We start from the raw sequence: 17,500 nt of genomic DNA, 5'->3' as shown, positions 1-17,500 counted from the left end.
GAGGTGTCACAGCCAAACCCTTCCCCAAGTTTCTCAGAGGTGTCACAGCCAAACCCTTCCCCAAGCTTCTCAGTCAGAGGTGTCACAGTCAAACCCTTCCCCAAGCTTCTCAGTCAGAGGTGTCACAGCCAAACCCTTCCCCATGTCTCTCAGTCAGAGGTGTCACAGTCAAACCCTTCCCCATGTCTCTCAGTCAGAGGTGTCACAGTCAAACCCTTCCCATTGTCTCTCAGTCAGAGGTGTCACAGTCAAACCCTTCCCCATGTCTCTCAGTCAGAGGTGTCACAGTCAAACCCTTCCCCATGTCTCTCAGTCAGAGGTGTCACAGTCAAACCATTCCCCATGTCTCTCAGTCAGAGGTGTCACAGTCAAACCCTTCCCCATGTCTCTCAGTCAGAGGTGTCACAGTCAAACCCTTCCCAATGTTTCTCTGTCAGAGGTGTTACAGTCAAACCATTCCCCATGTCTCTCAGTCAGAGGTGTCACAGTCAAACCCTTCCCCATGTCTCTCAGTCAGAGGTGTCACAGTCAAACCCTTCCCCATGTCTCTCAGTCAGAGGTGTCACAGTCAAACCCTTCCCATGTCTCTCTGTCAGAGGTGTCACAGTCAAACCATTCCCCATGTCTCTCAGTCAGAGGTGTCACAGTCAAACCCTTCCCAATGTTTCTCTGTCAGAGGTGTTACAGTCAAACCATTCCCCATGTCTCTCAGTCAGAGGTGTCACAGTCAAACCCTTCCCCATGTCTCTCAGTCAGAGGTGTCACAGTCAAACCCTTCCCCATGTCTCTCAGTCAGAGGTGTCACAGTCAAACCCTTCCCCATGTCTCTCAGTCAGAGGTGTCACAGTCAAACCCTTCCCCATGTCTCTCAGTCAGAGGTGTCACAGTCAAACCCTTCCCCATGTCTCTCAGTCAGAGGTGTCACAGTCAAACCATTCCCCATGTCTCTCAGTCAGAGGTGTCACAGTCAAACCCTTCCCCATGTCTCTCAGTCAGAGGTGTCACAGTCAAACCCTTCCCAATGTTTCTCTGTCAGAGGTGTTACAGTCAAACCATTCCCCATGTCTCTCAGTCAGAGGTGTCACAGTCAAACCCTTCCCCATGTCTCTCAGTCAGAGGTGTCACAGTCAAACCCTTCCCCATGTCTCTCAGTCAGAGGTGTCACAGTCAAACCCTTCCCATGTCTCTCTGTCAGAGGTGTCACAGTCAAACCATTCCCCATGTCTCTCAGTCAGAGGTGTCACAGTCAAACCCTTCCCCATGTCTCTCAGTTAGAGGTGTCACAGTCAAACCCTTCCAAGTATCTCAGAGGTGTCACAGTCAAACCCTTCCCCAAGTTTCTCAGAGGTGTCACAGTCAAACCCTTCACCAAGTTTCTCAGAGGTGTCACAGCCAAACCCTTCCCCAAGTTTCTCAGAGGTGTCACAGCCAAACCCTTCCCCAAGCTTCTCAGTCAGAGGTGTCACAGTCAAACCCTTCCCAATGTTTCTCTGTCAGAGGTGTTACAGTCAAACCATTCCCCATGTCTCTCAGTCAGAGGTGTCACAGTCAAACCCTTCCCCATGTCTCTCAGTCAGAGGTGTCACAGTCAAACCCTTCCCCATGTCTCTCAGTCAGAGGTGTCACAGTCAAACCCTTCCCATGTCTCTCTGTCAGAGGTGTCACAGTCAAACCATTCCCCATGTCTCTCAGTCAGAGGTGTCACAGTCAAACCCTTCCCCATGTCTCTCAGTTAGAGGTGTCACAGTCAAACCCTTCCAAGTATCTCAGAGGTGTCACAGTCAAACCCTTCCCCAAGTTTCTCAGAGGTGTCACAGTCAAACCCTTCACCAAGTTTCTCAGAGGTGTCACAGCCAAACCCTTCCCCAAGTTTCTCAGAGGTGTCACAGCCAAACCCTTCCCCAAGCTTCTCAGTCAGAGGTGTCACAGTCAAACCCTTCCCCAAGCTTCTCAGTCAGAGGTGTCACAGCCAAACCCTTCCCCATGTCTCTCAGTCAGAGGTGTCACAGTCAAACCCTTCCCCATGTCTCTCAGTCAGAGGTGTCACAGTCAAACCCTTCCCCATGTCTCTCAGTCAGAGGTGTCACAGTCAAACCCTTCCCCATGTCTCTCAGTCAGAGGTGTCACAGTCAAACCCTTCCCCATGTCTCTCAGTCAGAGGTGTCACAGTCAAACCATTCCCCATGTCTCTCAGTCAGAGGTGTCACAGTCAAACCCTTCCCCATGTCTCTCAGTCAGAGGTGTCACAGTCAAACCCTTCCCAATGTTTCTCTGTCAGAGGTGTTACAGTCAAACCATTCCCCATGTCTCTCAGTCAGAGGTGTCACAGTCAACCCTTCCCCATGTCTCTCAGTCAGAGGTGTCACAGTCAAACCCTTCCCCATGTCTCTCAGTCAGAGGTGTCACAGTCAAACCCTTCCCATGTCTCTCTGTCAGAGGTGTCACAGTCAAACCATTCCCCATGTCTCTCAGTCAGAGGTGTCACAGTCAAACCCTTCCCCATGTCTCTCAGTTAGAGGTGTCACAGTCAAACCCTTCCAAGTATCTCAGAGGTGTCACAGTCAAACCCTTCCCCAAGTTTCTCAGAGGTGTCACAGTCAAACCCTTCACCAAGTTTCTCAGAGGTGTCACAGCCAAACCCTTCCCCAAGTTTCTCAGAGGTGTCACAGCCAAACCCTTCCCCAAGCTTCTCAGTCAGAGGTGTCACAGTCAAACCCTTCCCCAAGCTTCTCAGTCAGAGGTGTCACAGCCAAACCCTTCACCATAACTCTCATTTAAAGGGCTATCAGCGCCAGATAGCGCCATCATGATAAACCCAGTAGACATCATTACCCCTATAGATCAGATAGACATCATTACCCCTATAGACATCATTACCCCTATAGACCAGATAGAGACATCATTACCCCTATAGATCAGATAGACATCATTACCCCTATAGACATCATTACCCCTATAGATCAGATAGACATCATTACCCCTATAGATCAGATAGACATCATTACCCCTATAGACCAGATAGAGACATCATTACCCCTATAGACCAGATAGAGACATCATTACCCCTATAGACATCATTACCCCTATAGACCAGATAGAGACATCATTACCCCTATAGACATCATTACCCCTATAGACCAGATATAGACATCATTACCCCTATAGATCAGATAGACATCATTACCCCTATAGACATCATTACCCCTATAGACATCATTACCCCTATAGACATCATTACCCCTATAGACATCATTACCCCTATAGACCAGATATAGACATCATTACCCCTGTAGACATCATTACCCCTATAGACATCATTACCCCTATAGACATCATTACCCCTATAGACCAGATATAGACATCATTACCCCTATAGATCAGATAGACATCATTACCCCTATAGATCAGATAGACATCATTACCATTATAGACATCATTACTCCTATAGACATCATTACCCCTATAGACCAGATAGAGACATCATTACCCCTATAGACCAGATAGAGACATCATTACCCCTATAGATCAGATAGACATCATTACCCCTACAGATCAGATAGACATCATTACCCCTATAGATCAGATAGACATCATTACCCCTATAGATCAGATATAGACATCATTACCCCTATAGACATCATTACCCCTATAGATCAGATAGACATCATTACCCCTATAGACCAGATATAGACATCATTACCCCTATAGACATCATTACCCCTATAGACATCATTACCCCTATAGACATCATTACCCCTATAGACCAGATATAGACATCATTACCCCTATAGATCAGATAGACATCATTACCCCTATAGATCAGATAGACATCATTACCATTATAGACATCATTACTCCTATAGACATCATTACCCCTATAGACCAGATAGAGACATCATTACCCCTATAGACCAGATAGAGACATCATTACCCCTATAGATCAGATAGACATCATTACCCCTACAGATCAGATAGACATCATTACCCCTATAGATCAGATAGACATCATTACCCCTATAGATCAGATATAGACATCATTACCCCTATAGACATCATTACCCCTATAGATCAGATAGACATCATTACCCCTATAGACCAGATATAGACATCATTACCCCTATAGACATCATTACCCCTATAGACATCATTACCCCTATAGACATCATTACCCCTATAGACCAGATATAGACATCATTACCCCTATAGATCAGATAGACATCATTACCCCTATAGATCAGATAGACATCATTACCATTATAGACATCATTACTCCTATAGACATCATTACCCCTATAGACCAGATAGAGACATCATTACCCCTATAGACCAGATAGAGACATCATTACCCCTATAGATCAGATAGACATCATTACCCCTACAGATCAGATAGACATCATTACCCCTATAGATCAGATAGCCATCATTACCCCTATAGATCAGATATAGACATCATTACCCCTATAGACATCATTACCCCTATAGATCAGATAGACATCATTACCCCTATAGATCAGATAGACATCATTACCCCTATAGATCAGATAGAGACATAATTAACCCTGTAGATCAGATAGACATCATTACCCCTATAGATCAGATAGAGACATCATTACCCCTATAGACATCATTACCCCTATATACATCATTACCCCTATAGACCAGACAGAGACATCATTACCCCTATAGATCAGATAGAGCCATCATTACCCCTATAGACATCATTACCACTATAGATCAGACAGAGACATCAATACCCCTATAGACATCATTACCCCTATAGACATCATTACCCCTATAGATCAGATAGACATCATTACCCCTATAGATCAGATAGACATCATTACCCCTATAGATCAGATAGAGACATCATTACCCCTATAGATCAGATAGACATCATTACCCCTATATATCAGATAGAGACATCATTACCCCTATAGACATCATTACCCCTATAGACATCATTACCCCTATAGATCAGATAGAGACATCATTACCCCTATAGATCAGATAGAGACATCATTACCCCTATAGATCAGATAGACCTCATTACCCCTATAGATCAGATAGACATCATTACCCCTATAGATCAGATAGACATCATTACCCCTATAGATCAGATAGACATCATTACCATTGTAGACATCATTACCCCTATAGACATCATTACCCCTATAGATCAGATAGACATCATTACCATTAGAGACATCATTACCATTATAGACATCATTACCCCTATAGATCAGATAGACATCATTACCCCTATAGACCAGAAAGAGACATCATTACCCCTATAGATCAGATAGAGACATCATTACCCCTATAGACATCATTACCCCTATAGACCAGATATAGACATCATTACCCCTATAGATCAGATAGACATCATTACCCCTATAGACATCATTACCCCTATAGACATCATTACCCCTATATACATCATTACCCCTATAGACCAGATATAGACATCATTACCCCTATAGACATCATTACCCCTATAGACATCATTACCCCTATAGACCAGATATAGACATCATTACCCCTATAGACATCATTACCCCTATAGACATCATTACCCCTATAGACATCATTACCCCTATAGACCAGATATAGACATCATTACCCCTATAGATCAGATAGACATCATTACCCCTATAGATCAGATAGACATCATTACCATTATAGACATCATTACTCCTATAGACATCATTACCCCTATAGACCAGATAGAGACATCATTACCCCTATAGATCAGATAGAGACATCATTACCCCTATAGACATCATTACCCCTATAGACCAGATATAGACATCATTACCCCTATAGATCAGATAGACATCATTACCCCTATAGACATCATTACCCCTATAGACATCATTACCCCTATAGACATCATTACCCCTATAGACCAGATATAGACATCATTACCCCTATAGACATCATTACCCCTATAGACATCATTACCCCTATAGACATCATTACCCCTATAGACCAGATATAGACATCATTACCCCTATAGATCAGATAGACATCATTACCCCTATAGACTTGATTAGTGTAGTGTCAACAACGCAGCCAATGCCAACTAGCCTACTTAGTCAACAACGCAGCCTCTGCCAGCTAGCCTACTTCAGCAGTACTGTATCATTTTAATCATTTTAGTCAATAAGATTCTTGCTACGTAAGCTTAACTCTCTGAACACTCGTGACGTGTAGTCCACTTGTCATTCCAATCTCCTTTGCATTAGCGTAGCCTCTTGTGTAGCCTGTCAACTATGTGTCTGTCTATCCCTGTTCTCTCCTCTCTGCACAGACCATACAAACGCTCCACACCGCGTGGCCGCGGCCACCCTAATCTGGTGGTCCCAGCGCGCATTGACCCACGTGGAGTTCCAGGTCTCCGGTAGCCTCTGGAACTGCCGATCTATAGACCAGAAGGCAGAGTTCATCTCCGCCTATGTCTCCCTCCAGTCCCTCGACTTCTTGGCACTGACGATAAACATGGATCACCACAGACAACACTGCTACTCCCTACTGCTCTCTCTTCGTCTGCCCACGTGTTCTCACACCCCGAGAGCTTCTGGTCAGCGGGGTGGTGGCACCGGGATCCTCATCTCTCCCAAGTGGTCATTCTCTTTTCTCCCCTTACCCATCTGTCTATCGCCTCCTTTGAATTCCATGCTGTCACAGTTACCAGCCCTTTCAAGCTTAACATCCTTATCATTTATCGCCCTCCAGGTTCCCTCGAGAGTTCATCAATGAGCTTGATGCCTTGATAAGCTCCTTTCCTGAGGACGGCTCACCTCTCACAGTTCTGGGCGACTTTAACCTCCCCACGCCTACCTTGACTCATTCCTCTCTGCCTCCTTCTTTCCACTCCTCTCCTCTTTTGACCTCAGACATCATTACCCCTACTAGAAGGCAGAAATACGAGACCTCATCTTTACTAGATGCTGTTCTTCCACTAACCTCGTTGCAACTCCCCTCCAAGTCTCCGACCACTACCTTGTATCCTTTTCCCTCTCGCTCTCATCCAACACTTCCCACACTGCCCCTACTATGGTATCAGATCCCAACCTTCGCTCTCTCTCCCCGCTACTCTCTCCTCTTCCATCCTATCATCTCTTCCCTCTGCTCAAACCTTCTCCAACCTATCTCCTGATTCTGCCTCCTCAACCCTCCTTCCTCCCTTTCTGCATCCTTTGACTCTCTATGTCCCCTATCCTCCAGGCCGGCTCGGTCCTCCCCTCCCGCTCCGTGGCTCGACGACTCATTGCGAGCTCACAGAACAGGGCTAGGGCAGCCGATCAAATGGAGGAAAACTCATCCTCCCCTATGACATCCTTTCACTCCCTCCTCTCTACATTTTCCTCTTCTCTCTCTGCTGCTAAAGCCACTTTCTACCACTCTAAATTCCAAGCATCTGCCTCTAACCCTAGGAAGCTCTTTGCAACCTTCTCCTCCCTCCTGAATCCTCCTCCCCCTCCCCCTCCTCCCTCTCTGCAGATGACTTCATCAACCATTTTGAAAAGAAGGTCGACGACATCCGATCCTCGTTTGCTAAGTCAAACGACACCGCTGGTTCTGCTCACACTGCCCTACCCTGTGCTCTGACCTCTTTCTCCCCTCTCTCTCCAGATGAAATCTCGCGTCTTGTGACGGCCGGCCGCCCTACAACCTGCCCGCTAGACCCATCCCCTCCTCTCTTCTCCAGACCATTTCCGGAGACCTCCTCCCTTACCTCACCTCGCTCATCAACTCATCCCTGACCGCTGGCTTACGTCCCTTCCGTCTTCAAGAGAGCGAGAGTTGCACCCCCTTCTGAAAAAACCTACACTCGATCCCTCCGATGTCAACAACTACAGACCAGTATCCCTTCTTTCTTTTCTCTCCAAAACTCTTGAACGTGCCGTCCTTGGCCAGCTCTCCCCGCTATCTCTCTCAGAATGACCTTCTTGATCCAAATCAGTCAGGTTTCAAGACTAGTCATTCAACTGAGACTGCTCTTCTCTGTATCACGGAGGCGCTCCGCACTGCTAAAGCTAACTCTCTCTCCTCTGCTCTCATCCTTCTAGACCTATCGGCTGCCAGATACTGTGAACCATCAGATCCTCCTTCCACCCTCTCCGGGAGTTGGGCATCTCCGGCGCGGCCCACGCTTGATTGCGTCCTACCTGACAGGTCGCTCCTACCAGGTGGCGTGGCGAGAATCCGTCTCCACACCACGTGCTCTCACCACTGGTGTCCCCAGGGCTCTGTTCTAGGCCCTCTCCCTATTCTCGCTATACACCAAGTCACTTGGCTCTGTCATAACCTCACATGGTCTCTCCTATCATTGCTATGCAGACGACACACAATTAATCTTCTCCTTTCCCCCTTCTGATGACCAGGTGGCGAATCGCATCTCTGCATGTCTGGCAGACATATCCGTGTGGATGACGGATCACCACCTCAAGCTGAACCTCGGCAAGACGGAGCTGCTCTTCCTCCCGGGGAAGGACTGCCCGTTCCATGATCTCGCCATCACGGTTGACAACTCCATTGTGTCCTCCTCCCAGAGCGCTAAGAACCTTGGCGTGATCCTGGACAACACCCTGTCGTTCTCAACTAACATCAAGGCGGTGGCCCGTTCCTGTAGGTTCATGCTCTACAACATCCGCAGAGTGACCCTGCCTCACAGGAAGCCGCAGGTCCTAATCCAGGCACTTGTCATCTCCCGTCTGGATTACTGCAACTGCTGTTGGCTGGGCTCCTGCCTGTGCCATTAAACCCCTACAACTCATCCAGAACGCCGCAGCCCGTCTGGTGTTCAACCTTCCCAAGTTCTCTCACGTCACCCCTCCTCCGCTCCCTCCACTGGCTTCCAGTTAGATCCGCTACAAGACCATGGTGCTTGCCTACGGAGCTGTGAGGGGAACGGCACCTCAGTACCTCCAGGCTCTGATCAGGCCCTACACCCAAACAAGGGCACTGAGTTCATCCACCTCTGGCCTGCTAGCCTCCCTACCACTGAGGAAGTCAGTTCCCCGCTCAGCCCAGTCAAAACTGTTCGCTGCTCTGGCCCCCCAATGGACATCAACTCCCTCACGAGATCCAGGACAGCGACATCAATCACCACCTATAAGACACATTGAAACCCCACCTCTTTAAGGAATACCTAGGATAGGATAAAGTAATCCCTCTCACCCCCCCTCCCCCTGAAAAGATTTAGATGCACTACTGTTCCACTGGAGGTCATAAGGTGAATGCACCAATTTGTAAGTCGCTCTGGATAAGAGCGTCTGCTAAATGACTTAAATGTAAATGTAAATGTAGATCAGATAGACATCATTACCATTATAGACATCATTACTCCTATAGACATCATTACCCCTATAGACCAGATAGAGACATCATTACCCCTATAGATCAGATAGAGACATCATTACCCCTATAGACCATATAGAGACATCATTACCCCTATAGACCAGATAGAGACATCATTACCCCAATAGACATCATTACCCCTATAGACCAGATATAGACATCATTACCCCAATAGATATCATTACCTCTATAGATCAGATAGAGCCATCATTACCCCTATAGACATCATTACCCCTATAGATCAGATAGAGACATCATTACCCCTATAGGCATCATGATAATCTGATCAATCTGTTTCTTCCTGTTGAAGGGAGCTGATGTTGATGGTACAGAGGAACCAGTCGGTCCTTTTCATTCGGGTAGAATTAATAATACAGACCAGATCTGATCTCAGAGGATAAACACGGGAAAGAGTTAAAAACACCCGTTACCCAAGTGTCCATTACGGTGAAGACACTGAGCCCACAGAGAGTCACTGAGCCCACAGAGAGTCACTGAGCCCACAGAGAGTCCAGCTGACCAGGGAGACAGGATGTTACGGAGAGACACTGAGCCCACAGAGAGTCCAGCTGACCAGGGAGACAGGATGTTACGGAGAGACACTGAGCCCACAGAGGGACACTGAGCCCACAGAGAGTCCAGCTGACCAGGGAGACAGGATGTTACAGAGAGACACTGAGCCCACAGAGAGTCCAGCTGACCAGGGAGACAGGATGTTACGGAGAGACACTGAGCCCACAGAGAGTCCAGCTGACCAGGGAGACAGGATGTTACGGAGAGACACTGAGCCCACAGAGAGTCCAGCTGACAAGGGAGACAGGATGTTACGGAGAGACACTGAGCCCACAGAGAGACACTGAGCCCACAGAGAGTCCAGCTGACCAGGGAGACAGGATGTTACGGAGAGACACTGAGCCCACAGAGAGTCCAGCTGACCAGGGAGACAGGATGTTACGGAGAGACACTGAGCCCACAGAGAGTCCAGCTGACCAGGGAGACAGGATGTTACGGAGAGACACTGAGCCCACAGAGGGACACTGAGCCCACAGAGAGTCCAGCTGACCAGGGAGACAGGATGTTACAGAGAGACACTGAGCCCACAGAGAGTCCAGCTGACCAGGGAGACAGGATGTTACGGAGAGACACTGAGCCCACAGAGAGTCCAGCTGACCAGGGAGACAGGATGTTACGGAGAGACACTGAGCCCACAGAGAGTCCAGCTGACAAGGGAGACAGGATGTTACGGAGAGACACTGAGCCCACAGAGAGACACTGAGCCCACAGAGAGTCCAGCTGACCAGGGAGACAGGATGTTACGAGAGACACTGAGCCCACAGAGAGTCCAGCTGACCAGGAGACAGGATGTTACGGAGAGACACTGAGCCCACAGAGAGTCCAGCTGACCAGGGAGACAGGATGTTACGGAGAGACACTGAGCCCACAGAGAGTCCAGCTGACAAGGGAGACAGGATGTTACGGAGAGACACTGAGCCCACAGAGAGACACTGAGCCCACAGAGAGTCCAGCTGACCAGGGAGACAGGATGTTACGGAGAGACACTGAGCCCACAGAGAGTCCAGCTGACCAGGGAGACAGGATGTTACGGAGAGACACTGAGCCCACAGAGAGTCCAGCTGACAAGGGAGACAGGATGTTACGGAGAGACACTGAGCCCACAGAGAGTCCAGCTGACCAGGGAGACAGGATGTTACGGAGAGTCACTGAGCCCACAGAGAGACACTGAGCCCACAGAGAGTCCAGCTGACCAGGGAGACAGGATGTTACGGAGAGACACTGAGCCCACAGAGAGACCAGCTGACCAGGGAGACAGAATGTTACGGAGAGACACTGAGCCCACAGAGAGACACTGAGCCCACAGAGAGTCCAGCTGACCAGGGAGACAGGATGTTACGGAGAGACACTGAGCCCACAGAGAGTACAGCTGACCAGGGAGACAGGATGTTACGGAGAGACACTGAGCCCACAGAGAGTCCAGCTGACCAGGGAGACAGGATGTTACGGAGAGACACTGAGCCCACAGAGAGACACTGAGCCCACAGAGAGACACTGAGCCCACAGAGAGTCCAGCTGACCAGGGAGACACTGAGCCCACAGAGAGACACTGAGCCCACAGAGAGACACTGAGCCCACAGAGAGACACTGAGCCCACAGAGAGACACTGAGCCCACAGAGAGACACTGGTTACGGAAACCTCTTCAGCAGGACAACAGCTCAGCAGGCTCCGTGTGTGTGTGTGTGTGTGTGTGTGTGTGTGTGTGTGTGTGGAGAGGAGAATGAAGAGCCTTCCCTCCATATGGAGAGCAGGTCGGCGGGTCGTAACCATAACAACCCCCTAGCGACAGGACCGTTGTGTGAATCCCTCTCTCTCTGTTGTGCCATAACATCTGATTCACACGTTGGAATGACATATGGTGCTGTACATTACCCTGTACACACACACACACACACACACACACACACACACACACACACACACACATAGTGGTTCTCTCTCCCTCACACAGACAGACAGACAGACAGACAGACAGACAGACAGACAGACAGACAGACAGACAGACAGACAGACAGACAGACAGACAGTGTGACTCCTCTCACCATATGTGAAGACAGACAGACAGACAGACAGACAGACAGACAGACAGACAGACAGACAGTGTGACTCCTCTCACCATATGTGAAGACAGACAGACAGACAGACAGACAGACAGACAGACAGACAGACAGACAGACAGACAGACAGACAGACAGTGTGACTCCTCTCACCATATGTGAAGACAGACAGACAGACAGACAGACAGACAGACAGACAGACAGACAGACAGACAGACAGACAGACAGACAGACAGACAGACAGACAGTGTGACTCCTCTCACCATATGTAACAGATGTAACCTATTATAGTATGTGAATACTACAGACAATACTTACTGGGGAGGGGTGTGTGTGTGTGTGTGTGTGTGTGTGCGCGCACTTACTGGGGAGGTGTGTGTGTGTGCGCGCGCGCTTACTGGGGAGGTGTGTGTGTTTGTGCTTACTGTGCAGGGTGTGTGTGTGTGTGTGTACTTACTCTGCAGGGTGTGTGTGTGTGTGTGTGTGTGTGTACTTACTGTGCAGGGTGTGTGTGTGTGTGTACATACTGTGCAGGGTGTGTGTGTTTTTTTTCTGTGTGTGTGTGTGTGTGTGCTTACTGTGCAGGGTGTGTGTGTGAGTGTACTTACTGTGCAGGGTGTGTGTGTGTGTGTGTGTGTGTGTGTGTGTGTGTGTGTGTGTGTGTGTGTGTGTACTTACTGTGCAGGGTGTGTGTGAGCTTGTCCCTACAGCGGACGTTGACATCTTCCTTGTGGGAACAGTCATGTCTAAGCCACTCCCTCCTGCTGCACAGTGATAGGCTAGGCTCCTTCCCCGTACAGCTCACATCGTCCAATAGGATGGGGCCTGACCCCGACGGAAACTGCCCACCTGGGCCGACCTCTGACCCCTCAGGAGGAAGAGACTCCCCTGATCTAGAGAGAGAACACACACACACACACCTTTAGATTTCAGTAAATACTGTGCGTGTGTGTGTGTCTCCGTTTGTGTACAGGGTATCTCTCTCTCCTCACCTGTACCCCAGCTGTCCACAGACCACCTGTGTGTTGGAGTCAGTCCATCCATCGTGAGAGGGGTCCCCCACTGACCTCTATAGAACACCTCCAGCCTGCTCACTGCTCCCACCAGACAACCGGTACTGAACCATCTGGAGGGGGGGCGGAGAGAGAGATGGAGAGAGAGGAGAGAGAGAGAGATGGAGAGGGAGAGGGATGGAGAGAGAGGGATGGAGAGAGAGACGGAGAGGGAGAGGGATGGAGAGAGAGAGAGAGAGAGAGAGAGATGGAGATAGGGATGGAGAGAGAGAGAGAGACAGAGCGTGAGTGTGTGTGTGTGTGTGTGCGCACTAGTGTGTACCAGTGTGTGTGTGTGTGTGTGTGTGTGTGTGTGTGTGTGCACCAGTGTGTACAAGTGTGTGTGTGTACCAGTGTGTGTGTGTACCAGTGTGTAGTGTGTGTGTGTACCAGTGTGTGTGTGTGTGTACCAGTGTGTAGTGTGTAGTGTGTGTACCAGTGAGAGGGGTCCAGGAGACCCCTGTGTAGTGTGTGTACCAGTGAGAGGGGTCCAGGAGACCCCTGTGTAGTGTGTGTACCAGTGAGAGGGGTACTGGAGACCCCTGTGTAGTGTGTGTACCAGTGAGAGGGGTACTGGAGACCCCAGTGTAGTGTGTGTACCAGTGAGAGGGGTACAGAGACCCCTGTGTAGTGTGTACCACTGAGAGGGGAGCAGAGACCCCTGTGTAGTGTGTGTACCAGTGAGAGGGGTACAGAGACCCCTGTGTAGTGTGTACCAGTGAGAGGGGAGCAGAGACCCCTGTGTAGTGTGTGTACCAGTGAGAGGGGTACTGGAGACCCCTGTGCAGTGTGTGTACCAGTGAGAGGGGTACAGGAGACCCCCTGTGTAGTGTGTGTACCAGTGAGAGGGGTACTGGAGACCCCTGTGCAGTGTGTGTACCAGTGAGAGGGGTACTGGAGACCCCTGTGCAGTGTGTGTACCAGTGAGAGGGGTACAGGAGACCCCCTGTGTAGTGTGTGTACCAGTGAGAGGGGTACTGGAGACCCCTGTATAGTGTGTGTACCAGTGAGAGGGGTACAGTAGACCCCTGTGTAGTGTGTACCAGTGAGAGGGGTACAGGAGACCCCTGTGTAGTGTGTACCAGTGAGAGGGGTACAGGCCCCTGTGTAGTGTGTACCAGTGAGAGGGGTACAGCAGACCCCTGTGTAGTGTGTGTACCAGTGAGAGGGGTACAGGAGACCCCTGTGTAGTGTGTGTACCAGTGAGAGGGGTACTGGAGACCCCAGTGTAGTGTGTGTACCAGTGAGAGGGGTACAGAGACCCCTGTGTAGTGTGTACCACTGAGAGGGGAGCAGAGACCCCTGTGTAGTGTGTGTACCAGTGAGAGGGGTACAGAGTACAGAGACCCCTGTGTAGTGTGTACCAGTGAGAGGGGAGCAGAGACCCCTGTGTAGTGTGTGTACCAGTGAGAGGGGTACTGGAGACCCCTGTGCAGTGTGTGTACCAGTGAGAGGGGTACAGGAGACCCCCTGTGTAGTGTGTGTACCAGTGAGAGGGGTACTGGAGACCCCTGTGCAGTGTGTGTACCAGTGAGAGGGGTACTGGAGACCCCTGTGCAGTGTGTGTACCAGTGAGAGGGGTACAGAGACCCCTGTGTAGTGTGTGTACCAGTGAGAGGGGTACTGGAGACCCCTGTATAGTGTGTGTACCAGTGAGAGGGGTACAGTAGACCCCTGTGTAGTGTGTACCAGTGAGAGGGGTACAGGAGACCCCTGTGTAGTGTGTACCAGTGAGAGGGGTACAGAAGACCCCTGTGTAGTGTGTACCAGTGAGAGGGGTACAGAGACCCCTGTGTAGTGTGTGTACCAGTGAGAGGGGTACAGGAGACCCCTGTGTAGTGTGTACCAGTGAGAGGGGTACTGGAGACCCCTGTGTAGTGTGTACCAGTGAGAGGGGTACAGCAGACCCCTGTGTAGTGTGTGTACCAGTGAGAGGGGTACAGGAGACCCCTGTGTAGTGTGTGTACCAGTGAGAGGGGTACAGTAGAACCCCTGTGCAGTGTGTACCAGTGAGAGGGGTACAGGAGACCCCTGTGTAGTGTGTGTACCAGTGAGAGGGGTACAGGAGACCCCTGTGTAGTGTGCACCAGTGAGAGGGGAGCAGAGACCCCTGTGTAGTGTGTGTACCAGTGAGAGGGGAACAGGAGACCCCTGTGTAGTGTGTGTACCAGTGAGAGGGGTACAGGAGACCCCTGTGTAGTGTGTGTACCAGTGAGAGGGGTACAGAGACCCCTGTGTAGTGTGTGTACCAGTGAGAGGGGTACAGGAGACCCCTGCGTCTTCAGAGTGGAGACAGTTGTGTTCTCCCCAGGCAGATTTAGGACACTGTTCCAGGGTCAGCTCGTTCCCCGTGCAGCGCACCTCATCCAGCCACACCCTGCCTGACCCCGCACCGAAATACGCCTGACCCCACGCTCGTGCTACACCCCTGGAGAGAGAGAAGGGAGAGAGAGAGAGAGAGAGAGAGAGAGACAGAGAGAGAGACAGAGAGAGAAAGGGGAGGGGAGAGAAGGGGAGAGAGAAAAAGGGGGAGAGAAAGAGAGAGAGAGAGGGAGAGAGAGAGCGGGAGAGAGAAAAGTGGGGAGAGAGAAAAGTGGGGAGAGAGAGAGTAGGGGGAGAGAAAGAGAGAGAGAAGGAGGGAGAGAGAAAAAGAGAGAGAAAGAGAAGGGGGAGAGAGAGAGAGAGGGAGAGAGAAAAGTGGGGAGAGAGAGAAAGGAGAGAGTGCAGAGAGAGGGGGAGAGGAGAGAGAGAGAGAAGGGGAGAGAGAGAAAAGGTGCAGAGAGAGAGAAGGGGAGAGAGAAAGGGGGAGAGAGAGAGAAGGGGGAGAGAGAAAAGTGGGAGAGAAAGAGAAGGGGAGAGACACATTCAAGTCAAACACATAAATAGTCCTACACGCCTTCTTCATGAAAATGAATAAATATTTTTTTTATGATTTGACATGATTTCTAGACCTACAACAAAGTCCACAACAAAAACTAAATTAAAATAATATCTGACTTTTAGCTCCTTTCATCCAAAAAAAAAAAAAAAAAAAAAAAAAACGATTACATTGTGAATATTTTCCAATTTCCAATCCTGTAGTGAACCCTGTAGTGACTCCAGTGGGCATTGAACCATCCTGGCCCCAAAACGGTGCATTGAGTGGACCCATCATCCTGTAGTGAACCCACCATCCTGGCCCCAGTGGGTAGTGAAACCACCATCCTGTAGTCCACCATCCTGGCCCCAGTGGGTATTGAACCCACCATCCTGTAGTGACCCATCATCCTGTAGTGAACCACCATCCTGTAGTGACCCACATCCTGGCCCATCCTGTAGTGAACCCACCATCCTGTAGTGAACCCATCTATCCTGCAGTGAACCACCATCCTGTCCTGCAGTGAACCACCATCCTGTAGTGAACCCATCCTGTATCCACCATCCTGTAGTGAACCCACCATCCTGGCAGCGGGTATTGAACCCACCATCCTGTAGTGAACCCACCATCCTGGCCCCAGTAGTGAACCCACCATTCTGGACCCATCCTGGCCTCCCAGCGGGTGTTTCTCCACCATCCTGGCCCCAGCGTGTGTAGTGAACCCACCATCCTGTAACCCACCATCCTGTAATGAACCCACCATCCTGGCCCCCAGTAGCTTGAACCCACCATAGGACCCACCATCCTGGCCCCAGTGGGTATTGAACCCACCATCCTGTAGTGACTCCACCATCCATCCCAGCGGGTGAACCCACCATCCTGTAGTGAACCCACCATCCTGGCCCCAGTGAAACCCACCATCCTGTAGTGAACCCACCATCCTGGCCCCAGCGGGCTGAACCCACCATCCTGGCTAGTGAACTCCACCATCCTGGTCCCAGTGGGTATTGAACCCCACCATCCTGTAGTGACCCACCATCCTGGCCCCAGTGGTATTGAACCCACCATCCTGTAGTGAACCCACCATCCTGGCCCCAGTGGTATTGAAGAACCCACCATCCTGTAGTGAACCCACCATCCTGGCCCCAGTGGGTATTGAACCCCATCCTGTATCCCACCATCCTGGCCCCAGTGGGTAATCCCAGTGAACCCACCATCCTGGCCCCAGTGGGTATTGAACCCACCATCCTAAGTGAACCCACCATCCTGGCCCCAGTGGGTATTGAACCCACCATCCTGGCCCCAGCGGGTAGTGAACCCACCATCCTGTAATGAACCCACCATCCCAGAAACCCACCATCCTGTAGTGAAACCATCATCCTGGCCCCAGTGGGTTTGAACCCATCCCTGGGCCCCAGCGGGTATTGAACCCACCATCCTGTAGTGAACCCACCATCCTGGCCCCAGGGGAACCCACCATCCTGTATTGAACCCACCATCCTGGCCCCAGCGGGTATTGAACCCACCATCCTGGCCCCACGGGTAGTGAACCCACCATCCTGGCCCCAGCGGGTATTGAACCCACCATCCTGGCCCC

At 50.2% G+C, this 17,500-nt stretch overlaps 1 protein-coding gene across 1 annotated transcript in view; it reads right to left on the bottom strand.

Annotated features, from left to right (window-relative positions):
• LOC135568950 (neurotrypsin-like) overlaps positions 1-17,500 on the bottom strand; it is a 74,365-nt gene that overhangs the window by 11,476 nt on the left and 45,389 nt on the right. Inside the window, exon 9 of the mRNA XM_065015725.1 lies at positions 15,296-15,474. Coding sequence (XP_064871797.1) covers positions 15,296-15,474 — 179 coding nt within the window. The remainder of the gene's footprint in view (positions 1-15,295; positions 15,475-17,500) is intronic.

This window comes from Oncorhynchus nerka, unplaced genomic scaffold, assembly GCF_034236695.1.
Source record: "Oncorhynchus nerka isolate Pitt River unplaced genomic scaffold, Oner_Uvic_2.0 unplaced_scaffold_1309, whole genome shotgun sequence".
In the NCBI taxonomy this organism is placed as follows: domain Eukaryota; kingdom Metazoa; phylum Chordata; class Actinopteri; order Salmoniformes; family Salmonidae; genus Oncorhynchus; species Oncorhynchus nerka.
This window is presented reverse-complemented; position numbering and strand designations above follow the sequence as displayed.